Raw genomic sequence first — 12582 nt, 5'->3', positions numbered from 1 at the left:
CAAAAACTTGCAATAGCATTTACTGAAATGGTGTTGGAAGTAGTGCCAGCTCCCTTTGCCTTTGTTTAATTGCAATTTAACAGTAATCCAAGATCTGTGCAACTGTGACAGCAATTCTTAGATATAGCTGAGTTTCAAAGGACCTTCAGTTCATCCATTGCCAATGATAAAAGCTACAGCAGAGCAGTGTATTGATAATAGACTCAAACTTTTCTCTATCCATTGAAAAATAAACAAAAAGAAACTTTTTTGTCCCTCAAAGCTATAAAGTTTTGTTGTTACAGAAAGGATGTGCTATAATGTGAAGAAATCGCTGAGCTTATTCCGGGCTGTGTTCTGCTGTGCTGGCTGAGAACCCTGGCGTGAGGCATTTAGCTGTAGTGTATAAGGGTTATAGACATAACCTAGATAAAATAACCCCCCCAAATTATGTAGGGTAAAAATGGGACTCTGTTAGTTTATTAGGTGACTGCTGTTGTGTTGACGAGATGGGTGGTTTGAGTTTCTGCAGCCTTTGTTTTTGTATTTAATTAAATATATAAAACTGCACGAGCAGCCTGAAAAGGTTACTTAAAAGTTGTTGGACACTTTCTATGTTCTGCTGCTCAGAAAAAAATCAATGCCTGAGTTCACGAGAGAAGCCTATTGACAATCTTGAGCATTTTGATCTTAATTGCTCTGTACTTTTTCCTGCTGCAAGGGGTATGATAATGGCTTGAAGAACATTTGTGAAGGTAAATTACCCTTCTTTGAGTGCTAAGATACAACACCAAAAGCACCAAAATGTCCATGGCTGTTAAATCCCATTGAGAAGCCCAGGGCTTGGATTTCACCTGGGCACTTGCACACTTGGTCACGCTGAATGCAGTTTGTGGAGGGAGATGTTGGGGAGCTCTTGGTTGTTGAGCATCGTTTGTTCTGCTCTCAGTGTGCCTGGGGGCTGTAGGTGGCTGTGTCATGGACAGAACTATCAGGATGGTGCCTTGCACAGACTCCTGAATCCTTGACTTGGAAGTCTCCTGCCCTTCTGAGGGAGTGTAAACCATCCATGTTTGTGTGCAAATGAAGTAAATTTTGCTTCATCTGTATTTCACTGATCTCCTGAACTGGGTTTCTCGTAATAGTCTGAAAATCCCATTCACTTTATATTCTTGAAAGTCAAGTGTGTTCCTGTGGAGTCCATTGGAAGTACTCAGAGTGAAGGAGAAGTAAGAGCACCATTGTTTAACAGAACAGTTCTGCTCCAGCATTGTTGTAATTAAAGTCGTTCTACTGATGGAAAGTCTATTCTCTGGTGTTTTCTTTAATGTAGTCATAATGCATCAGTCTGAGTTCCCTTGCTGGAACATCTTTCATTATAATCCACTTAGCTAAGTTTATAATTAAGCTTCTAAATTCAAACCTGCTTTTGTTACATTTTTAGGATGTACAGAAGCAGGAAAACTTAGGATTCGTGTTTTTTACCCCAGACAAGTTGATGTAAGTTAAGAAGCAATTCACTGGCACTACAGTAATTGCATATTCTTGTTTTTAATTCCCAGGATCTTCTACAGCTTTGGAACAAGAATTGGATACAATTGAATAGAAGAAAAAAGGGAAAGTAATAGATTCTTACTGTTTTGATTATAAACATCTCCAAAATACCCAAACTTTCAGATATAAGTGGTGATGATAGTGATGACTTACTGAGCTTTCCAGCACTGGAGAGCTGAGAAAGGTTGTTGAAGTTTATAGCTGAAGATGGACCATGAAATGTCTGTTGAGCTTTGTTGATTTGGAGGTTGTGCAGGCTTCCTCGCACCCAAAGCAGGCTGGTTGAGACTGTCTGCTCATTGTTTGGAATTACCTTCTCTGTGAAGATGTGTGAACACCAAATACTTTTTCAGGCATTATTTACCCTCACAGTTATTGTAGCAAATTACCAGAGATTCATGTGGAGATTAATGTTTGGATTCCCAATAAGTGACCACTTAGGATAAAAATGTTGTCAGGCAGCTGTCAACGTGATGTGTAAATCTCGCTCATTCGCTCAGTTTTATCCAGGATTTTCTGAAATGCTCCCGGAAGAAGAGCAAATATTCTCAGTTAAGGTTTGGAGGTGAGGTAGTGGAGGTATAGAAAATCAAGCTGCCATTCTCATATATGCAAAGTCACTCTGCTGAAATCACGGGGAGCGCTTGCAGAATCAAGTATTAGTGTCAGAGCGTGACCTTAGGTGACTTTTTGCACAGGAAGTTTCTGACAGAGTTGGAAGTGGAGTGAACTTTGGGTGCCTCTGCCTTAACCAGAAGACTGTCTCCCTTCGAATGTGTAAGGGGAAAAATGTATAGCGTTTGTTTTAGGTGTGAAAGTGTAAGGGAAGTTTAGTGTAGCTATGTTCATCATTAAATAAAAGACTGGGCACATAGGTACTTACATTTGAATACCTGTTCCTGGTTTGACTAATGTGACTCCAAACACTTTCATTTTGTTAAACTCCGTGCCTGTAGCACTAGCATTAGTGGTTTTTTTGAAATCTCTCCCGCAGGGATGGTCGACAGTTCTTGCCTGTGGTGATCAGCCTTTGCTGCTACAAGTCCAGAGTTCTGCTGCTGTAGGACAGAATAGAATTAGCTTTTTGGGTAACAGCTTTCTGAGCAGGCAAGGCAGACTTTTTCTGAGGATAAAGAGTATGATATAAACATCCAGATTATCTTGGAATATCACACGCAATGGGTTTGTGTGTAATAGGCAAACAGTTGCACAGTTACTGCTTACATTTGTATTAAGAAAATTTATTCATGATTAATGATGCTTATCTTTGTGCTAGACACCTGGCAAATGATTTATAGCCACACATATCATCTGTAATGGCTCTTCTTTTTAGTTGTTGCTATTTAAAGTGTTTGGGATTATTCTAATTGCATCATGTGTTTTAAATGGAGAGAGCTACCCAGGTGTTCTTGTCAGCATTCCCATCTCATACCAAAAAGTAGGTCAGATTTACCCATGATGGGAAAGGTCACAACTCCCAGTGAAGTCAGGGGGAATTGAACTGATGTATGACAAGGCTGAAATCGTGTCTCAGGTTTGGAACAGTTTAAGATGATCTTTTTCTAAATTCAGTATTAAAAATGTTGTAAATCCATGTTGGAGCAGAGTCAGGCTGAACCACAGAAATGGAGCGGAAGGACTGGAAAAACCCCTGTGGAAACTTGGAGAAAGAGCAACTGGTCCCTTCTCTAACAATGCATTATGTGAGAGTGGAGAGTCAAAATTGGGCCATGAGTCTTTCATTTTTCACTGTTGGATGATTTCGAAGCCTCTAATGTGTCTTGGACTAGCACAGTGCCTGTCACTTGGAAAAACCTGCCTCTGACTGCTCAGCAGTGGCTGGAAAATGGGAAAAGTTTCCCGGAGACTTTTTCCTCTCCCTAGCTAAGCATGGATTAGACCAGGATTTGACTGCTGGATATTTCATTGAGGCTGAGAATTAAATTGAATTTTGATCAGAAATCAGATTCTTGTCAGCTGTATGCATGTTTATTTATTTCTAACATTTTGTCACTGGAATGCCATGCTTTCAGCAGAAATGCAGGTTTCTTAAATAAGTTTGCTTTTCAAAACTAGTTTTATTCAATCCTGTCATTAAGAGAATTAGCAGTGGATTAGAAAATGTAAATGCGTTGTTATGACCATTAGAAAACTTGCAATGGCTTTTTCAAGACTGCCTGTATATTCCCAGCCATTACAGCTAATGCATGATATCCTTGTTTTCCTAAACAAGATTCCATACAAACCAAGCAAAATGACAAAGATACTTGTGACTAGTCCTCCAAATATCGAAGCAGCACCTCATTATTTAATTTCAAGAGAATTCATTAGTGCAAACTATTAATTGGCCAGGCCTGGATTATAAAGGATATTGACTAAACATTTTTTCATATTAAAGCTCATATCTTGAACATATTTAGGAAATAATATGTTAATATGAAGGTGGTGAGGCCCTGGCACAGGTTGCCCAGAGAAGCTGTGGATGCCCCATCCCTGGAAGTGTCCAAGGCCAGGTTGGATGGCGCTTGGAGCAGCCTGGGATAGCGGAAGGTATCCTTGCCCGTAGCAGGGGTTTGGAATGAGATGATCTTTAGGGTCTCTTCCAACCTAAACCATTTTATGGTTTTATGATATTTAAGCAATTCCATCAATTTAATGACTAGTGTCGATGAAATCAATTTTTAAAAATTTAATTTCTTTTTTTTCTCCTTTTTTGTCTGTATTTGCCAGTTTACAGCTAGCCATGCTGACACATTTGGGAGCTGAGATATCATGTAACTAAATTTGATGTGAAGTGTTGGTGGCCTTCATAATGTAATTTATTCATGTTTCTGTAGATAGCATATGTTGCCTGTGCAATAATTTTTTATCGTATCAGGACAGAACAGCTACTGTTCCAAACTGTGTTACACAAACCTAGATACACAGACAAATTTTTATTGTGCTTTGCTGGGGTGTAAATCAGTGGAATCTATTGAGCTCTGCTGGGGTGGGGGAGATTAGAATCAATGTCTTGGTGTCTAATTTATTTCTGTTTTTTCTGACTTAATGTAATCTCTGTTCTTGCTCCGTGGGGAGCAGCAGCCAGTTATCTTTGTAGTCCTGCCCAAAGAATGAACACATGTGAAACCCTTGTTTTGGGGAGGAGGCTGCTGCTTCCAGGGCTGTGCTGCTGTTTGCTGACCCTTTGAATGCTGAGATGAAGGCACTGTGTCGAGAAAGCAGCTTGTGAGCACTACTGGTGCTTCATTAAAAATCTCAGCATTTTTATCAGCTGTTATCTGAGGTTTCCTTGGATTCGCCCATTTCACGCCCCTGCCTGTTTGTGTTGTTTTTGTGGCATTTGCTGGCCCTGGAGAGCTGCCCTGCAAGTCCAGTGAGTGCTGTCTGTGCAGGGCTGGGCGTGTGGCTCCCCTCCAGTACTGAAATCTGAGCATCTGAATAATTCCTTTCCTGGCTTTGTGTCTCTGTGTGCGGATGGTGTTGGAGCCAGTGTCACTGATTCCTTCTCTTTCCCTTGACAGAAAGTCAGTGACTCTGGTTTCCGACCGTCATAGATGGTGACTGCGATGCTGAAGGCACTGGGCGAGTCGCTCCTCCTCAGCTCTTCTGTGTGAGGTGAGCAGCCACCCTGATGGGCAAAAAATGCTGAATTGCAGGATGTCTGAGGGCCCTTCTTCTCCACATCCCAGGACCTTGCTGCTGCATCGGATTTCTCAATGATGCTCAAGATTTCTGAGCTTGTGTGCTTCCTACGAGGCCACTTGTGGTCTGTGTTACGTTACCTGGGTGTTGGGGCTTGGGTTGCCTTCTGAATTAAATGTGAATTCTGAATAAAATTAACCCAGAAGACATGAGCAAAGCATAAATCTGGTCCTTGCCTACATTACTGTGTTTGGTCAGGTTGGTGGGTTTTTAGGTTGTACATGAGATGCTGTTCATCTGAAACACAAGAATGAGCTAAAGCAGATAACAGATATTACGTTGTATCTCCCACTGTAGTTAGTCAAGATCTGATTAAATGTAATTGCATGAATTTATCATGATAGAAACTGTTTCAAAGCAATTTGAATACAGCCTGAAATTAAAAGCTCTACTGTATATTCAGTGTGTACAATTTCCAGATTTATCTTCAGTTTCTTATCAAGAATGATGCTGTGTATTATGTGCTATGACAATGTCGCTTTTCATAAGGTTAGGAATGTAATAGAATTTTCTGGACTGAACTTCTAATAGCTGATAATTTTAATGAAAATCAACAAGATTATGCCAGTGAAGACAAATCTTGAAGACAGGTGTTATCTCCATCCTTACACAAGTACGGATGTGACATTTTTACCTATAAAAGTAGGATTAATCGCTAATAAGTAGAACTCTGTGGAGAATTGAAGCTTGGTATAAATACACGGCATAAATACAAAAGCTGCTGTGTCAGAAAAATTAATATGTAAATTTACATCAGAAACTTGTTTGATGTGGAAGTAACATGAATGTTTTTTGAGATTTCCAAATTGTTCCCACCTGAATATGGATGAATCCAAAATATCTTGAAACTCATGTAAAATCTGCCTTACTAAGTATCTAGTTGGTCATCTTGTGGAATGAGAGACACAGAGATTGGAATTACTAGACTGAAGTGGAATTTTTAAGATTTTATTTTGTTGTGTGAGTTTCTGAATCTCTGTTGTTTGGAGCTTTTCTGTAGTATATAAACAATGTGGGTGTTTGCTGAAGCTGGCATTTAGGAGCTGGTGTCCTGCTTTGTATGGAGACCAGAGAAACACTCCTCCTTGCTTCCAGCACCACTCAGTGATTATTTTAATGAATTGTGTGGTCTAAAACTGCTGCAGCAGCAGGACTCGATCCATTCCTGTCTCATTCACAGTGTGCCTCTGGTATTTGTCTGAAGTATTGGGGAGCTTAATTAAAATCCCTTAGTCAGAGAGACCTCTCTGGAGTAACTGATTGCTGATCTGGAGCTCAAAGATTCCAAGGGACTTGAATGAGTGTCCCAAATTCCATAGAAATGCCTGTGTAGTGTCTGTTTTTCCCTTTCAAGCTGGTCCATCATGTGCTAATGAGCAACCCCTGTTACCCTGCTTTTCCTGCTGCATTTCTGATGTTGCTCTTGTGTATCCCATGTTTACACGGGGTTTGGAACTAAAACACTTCCAGGCCTGGATCTTAAATGTAGGTCGTGGGGTCTGGATTTGGAGCTGAATTTTGTGCATGGAATCCATTCTCACTTTTTTAGTCTGCCTATATCATGATAACATTCTTGCTGAAGATAAATAGAGAAAAGAAGGGACACACCACACACTGCCACTGGATCCCTTGCCATTTATTGTCACTGGCAGATTTCTTCTTAAGAACCTGCTAAAAGCTTTTACAGTGGCTTTGTAGGATGGGACTGTAGGTCCTCTGGGAGCTGGCCCTTCGTCTCTCTCTTCCCCTCCTCCTTTTCTTTTCTCCCTCTCCAAGTGAAGCACCTGTAATAGACTCGTCCTCATCAAATCTGGCTCACAGGGACTGGGAAATTCACAGTGGCCACCAGGTTACCCTTAGGCTGAGCCTGTTGCCTTGGTGGTTTAAGTATTTTAACAAGCCTTCTCTTTTTGGCTTTTTTTTTTGTTAATTCTAGGACCAAAGAATACAAGAGACTGAATTATCTGAATTATGCTTCTACAACAGAACTGGGTTTCTCCTCATTGGGCATGGCAGAGCCTGGGGAAGCCCTTCCTTTTGTTTGTTTTCTTAATGTTGCAAACAGCTGATCTGGAAGCCAGGAGAGGTCACCAGTTTGTCTGGAAAACAGGTAGGAAAAAGATATGTTGGCTTCTCTACTAGATATTTGCTGTATTCAAGGATGGAGTGATTGTCCTTTCTCCATTCTGTTTTAGCTTAACGATAAATTAAAAAATTCTGATAACGTCTTCTATTCTAACTTTTTTAAAATCTGAAAAATAGAAAGAGTTAATATGTGTTTGACATTAGTAATCTACATGTCTGTTTCAGTTATGCACCCAGAACATAATTCTGGACTTCTTAATGCTTTTCATCTAAGTGTATTTTTACTGGATCGTCATCCTAATGTTACTTTCTTTGAAACATTTAATAATTTTCTTTTAATTTTTGTATGCAAGGTGCACACCAGCATCTCTCCAGATGAACTGAGTCAGAAGTCCATGCTCTTGGTTGATCTGTTTATAATTCCATTGGTACATTTAGTGAATTATTTCTTTGCATCAGTCAGGTTGGATACATGCAGTGGTTGAATGTGCACAAGGTGTGGAAACCTGTGAAGATGCTTTGGGAGCACCACGAGTCTTGGTGCTGGAGTGGGTGGGTAGGAGATGGGATGGTACAGCTGCACAGAACCAAACATGAAGCAGCAGATGCTTGTTTTGTAGCACAGCACACAACAACAGAGAATGCTCAATGAAATGGAAATATTGTCAAATTTGGGAAATGTTTACTTAAAGTGCTTAATCAAAAATACCCAACTGAGCCAGGGGTTTCATTGCCCAGGATCCCTTTGAGGTTTGGGCTTTTGTGACTGAGCAACAGAGCGATTAAATGTGATGGAAAAATGATTTGCCTCCTTTTTTTTTGGAGAGGTTCTTTGGTATTTTGGTTATTTGTTTTTTAATTACCTTTCTGTAGAAGGTAATATACTGAATTAGTGGAATAATGAGGCAATTTTTCTGGGAGAACTCCTGTCCTTCTGATACGATGAACACAAACTTCTTGCCTGGTTGCTGGTATGGGAGGCTGGGGAAGGGCTGGTAAAGTACAGTATGATACTAGATTTCTAAAGACTTTTCTTTTTTACACTGTCTAGCATGTGAGATGAGGAGGAAATAAACAACAACTATCTTTTCTCTGTTATTTACATGATTTTTTGAACAAGCTTTGAAAGATAGAGTTGTTTCCTTAAGACAAATTAGAGCCTTCAGTGCTGTCTGTCTTCTCTTCAGTTCCAAAGCATGTCGTACTGTCAGTCTTTAGGGCTGTACATTGGAAGTCATAAAACTTTAATTTGACTTGATGATTCCCGTTGAAAATAAGGAGGTTTCAATGCTTCAAAGGCATCTGGGGCAGATGTATTTAGAACTAAGAAAATTTGATGCCCAGGTTTGTGTGGGCACCATGCTCTGAAAGCCCCACAATGGGCTTGTTGTAAAGGTTTGTCTTTCAGATGCACGAGGAAATTGCCGGTTCTTGTGACTCCCACAGTGGGTTAAAAATATCTGAGCTCTCGAGAGTAACTTTAAAAACTTCAAATCCTAAGAGTATTTTGATGTACTTTCTCTGCTGATGGAGTGACATGAGGTAGCAAACAACTTTGAGTGATATGTTCTCCAAATGAAAATAACTTGTGAGCTTCAGCCAAATGTATTGTCCTGATTGAGGAGAAAAGATTTTTCTCCAATATTTGTAAACATTACCACCCCCCCTTTTTTTCCCATTGAAGTATTTTGTTGGAAGTTAGTTACATCTAACCCCCAGATGTTTAGTTCTGGGTTGAAATGTATAGTATGTTCACCCAAAACATTATGTTGTGCTGAGAAACAAAATATTATTTATGAAGCCCCTGCTTTCTCTGAAGTAGTAGTGAAGCAGCAATATTTCTAAATTCTGAAAATTGTTTTTTTGCAGTTGCCCTAAGAAATAACACAATGGGCAGTAAATGGTGGTCTGCTGTCAGGGTGTGGCTTGATTTTGTATCAGGCATTTTCATACCTGAACTGAAAAGGTTTTTCAGGTATGATTAATCACAAAGGTGTGTCTTTCGGAAGATTAAAAGGAAGTGTTTTGGGAAGAGAGGGATGGTGACTTAAATGGAATAGGTGGATCTGGAGAGGTAGAAGGGTTAACATAATCCCTTGTGGCAAGATACCAATAATACTCTGGGATGTAGGTCATGGAGATCCTGACCTGTTAAAAAATCATCCCACAATTTGAGGACTTTTGTGCCCAATACAAAATAATAAAATGTGACTAGAAGCACAGCACAGTGAACCTAAAATTAAGTAACTTTTAAAATAAAAACTGAGCATATCCATTCCAATAGAAAGAAAACCTGCAGCTGTTGTCCTTTTTTTTTAATAAAACAATCTGATGAGAAATGAGCAATCCATAATGGGAAAGGGGATGATCTGTTCTGTTTTTAAATCTTGTGTTGTCTGTTGTTAGCATGGCAAGTTACTTACCTGCTGGAGAGAAATTCAACTTCTTATTGAAATGTCATGCTTTATAATTAAATAAGATTATGCTACTGAAAGCTCTGACTTTATGAAAATGAATTTATATGTACTGAAATAAATTTTCTAGCGCACGGAAGTCCAGGGAGGCATCCTTAATATGCATGGGGCTAAAAAAAAAGGAAAAAAAAAATCATATCATCACTGGAGTTTATAATACAGACTTTTTTCCAGCTAAATCCTTGACACTGTCTAATGAAGACTCCTACATTTTCGTGCTGGGCCTGGTGGTCTTGGTCTAGGGCAAAACGATGGCACTGATATCACTGCATCTACAAAAAACCCCAGGCTCTGTAATTCTAAAACATGAGAACTTGGCGTGAGAGGTAATTTGATACATACTCTTCCCTCAGCTATTCAGAGTGCTATGACTTGCATGTTGCTTATCTGTGGCCTGTCTTAAAACCATTTATTTTGAGCTTTTGGCTTCTAGAAGTTATAAATTAATATCTGTACACTGTATCTTCTGGTTTCCAGACATTTCTTGTCAGATACTCATTTAGTGGCCACTAAACATGAAAGCAATAATCATATCAGCTAAATTACTCAGCGACATCAAATAGCTGAATAATTTTCTCACATTTGCTAAATTTAATTGGACCTAAATTCTTGTCAATTAATAGTATTTAATGCAGTTGCCAATTAGCAATTTGCATATTTCACCATGTTAATTTTCTCCAACACTTGAGTAATCTTAAGAGTTCGTGGGATTTCTGCAATGCCAGTATGCCTATGTTTTAGTGATGGCCATCCATCACTAAAATATCCAGGCTTTTAAAACTGTGTATAGAATATTGACACACACACATGAGCCCACAGATTAATTCTAGTTGGTTTTTTTTTTTTGGTGAAGCTCTAAAATTTGGTTCCAAAGTCAGAATTAAGTGTAAAATATGTGCAACACAGGGAATATTTTAGGTGCTTTGCAGGAGAGGAGCTGATAATTAGGATTACAAGGTGCTGAAGTGTCTCTTCCCAGAGATTCTTGCTCTTGCTCCTGGATGGGTTTCTGGCTCCCCTTCACTGCTGATGTCTTCAGCTCCTCCGTAAACTATACCTCAGGCATGTGCTGTTTCCCCCAAAATACAAACAGAATGAAAGATATAAGGGACATAGCCCATAAAAGGCTCTCAGAGCTAAAGCAATGGCGTGACTTTATTTTCTAATTGGGGAAATATTGTAAAAATGTTTTTTGTAGGATGAAAATGCCCTGATTTTTAGGAAAATGGTTCTTTAAGCATGGTAAAAATGCTATCTGTCATGGAAATAATCCTCTGTCTACTATGGAAGGGAAGAAGGGGACTGTTAGAAACCCAGGTGTTGTGTCCCAGTGACTTCTCCTTCTCTAGAAAAAATAAATCAGGATGGCTGTTTAGCCCAGCAGGGACGTGCTCCCTGATATGAGTGGAATAGCACTGAAAGTGAGGTATCAGACTGGGAAATGGGTTTGTAATGATTCTGATCACAGCAGAGAGATTTTTACCCGAGGAAGAAACCATTAAACCTCTGGAGTTTGTGGGCTTTTGGGAGCCAGGTGTGTGAGCCATAAGTACTCCTGCCCTAGGTGAACATATAAAAACCTTAATTGGGAGTTACTACCTGTATTTGAAAGTCGTCCTTAAAATAGGGTTAGCAAATGGGTTTGGATCTTTCGTTGTTCTTCAGAAACAATCCGTAATGGAAAAGGGACAAAATGAACTTTGCAGAGAACAACTTCTAATGTGGAGAAACCTTTGAACCACCCGTGAGTGTGGGTGAGCCAGCCCTGGTACAACGAAAAAGGTCTTTTGTTCTCTGTTCTCAGATAATACCGCCAAAAAATGCCCTTTCTCAAGATGGTAATTTCAGGAAGGTCAAGTGCTGGTTTGGAAGTGCCTTTGACCTTATGTCTTAAAAGACAAGCTTTTACCTGCGTACACCAAATGTTAAAAGGAGTTCAGGTCTTCAAAGGATGGTAGAGCTCAAACCTGCTCAAAGCAGACTCAAAAATAGCTCTGCAACAAGTGAAGTTTTTTGGAAAGCTCAACAAAATGAAGAGTGATTATCTGTCCTAAATTAAATGGTTCCTTTATTTGATAGGACAGCAGCTCATGAACGAAGCACAAATGGCTTTTTAGTGATCTTTTTGTGGTGTCTGGAAGGTTTATGATAATCTAACTGATGCTTCCAAACTTCTCATTGTGTGGTAAATGTTCTAATTGTGGGTTGTTCTTATGCTGCCTTGGTGGATGGAATTTTAAATGCTGAAACCTTCCAGTGGAAATCTAGCCTTGATTTAATCAAACTTTGTATGATTCAAAGGATCTTCACTATGCTAGGAGGTTGGAACTGAAGTGATGCTCCTGGGTTATAGATTGCAATCTTGTAGTATTGACAGCAGAAGCAATTAGTAGTTTTTAAAAAAATACCTGTTAAGTTCTGTTCTCAAACTAACCAGGACATTGCCATAAACCTGATAATGAAAAGTTGTTCTAAAATGACAAATCGTGTTTTTACCTTTAACTTTGTTCATGGTCAGTTTATGCCTCATTTCCTGAGCCAGACTACTCTTTAATTTATGTAATTCTTCTTTTGGTCATTGCTGCTAATGTATTTATGAATTGAGGATACCAAGCTTCTGGACCCCTGTGAGTAAACTTATTTTCTTAGAACTGGTTGGTCAAGTGAAATCTTTCCTTAGCATTGCTCCTCAGAATTATATCAAATCTCAATTAAGTTTTCACCTTCCGACATTTTTCAATTGTAATTATAAGTGTCTGGTTTATAATATCTCAGAATCATTTAA

The 12582-nt window shown here is 39.3% G+C and overlaps 1 protein-coding gene across 5 annotated transcripts in view; it reads left to right on the top strand.

The window, feature by feature from the left end:
* The window catches only part of THSD7B (thrombospondin type 1 domain containing 7B), a 301488-nt gene that overhangs the window by 48933 nt on the left and 239973 nt on the right, over positions 1–12582 (top strand). For 4 of the 5 annotated variants that reach the window (XM_042041089.1, XM_042041087.1, XM_042041090.1 and 1 more), the window contains exons 2-3: positions 5058–5151; positions 7175–7348. In XM_042041089.1, the coding sequence (XP_041897023.1) occupies positions 7210–7348 (139 nt within the window). In that variant the 5' untranslated portion in view covers positions 5058–5151; positions 7175–7209. Of the gene's footprint in view, positions 1–1551; positions 1601–5057; positions 5152–7174; positions 7349–12582 lie in introns of those variants that run through there. The other variant, XM_042041088.1, reaches the window with a different exon arrangement.

This window comes from Corvus kubaryi, unplaced genomic scaffold (assembly GCF_017639235.1).
Source record: "Corvus kubaryi isolate FWS band 111438036 unplaced genomic scaffold, C.kubaryi_AGA036_p1.0 37396, whole genome shotgun sequence".
NCBI lineage: Eukaryota > Metazoa > Chordata > Aves > Passeriformes > Corvidae > Corvus > Corvus kubaryi.
The sequence above is the reverse complement of the archived record's forward strand: the minus strand, read 5'-3'. Positions and strand labels throughout refer to the sequence as shown.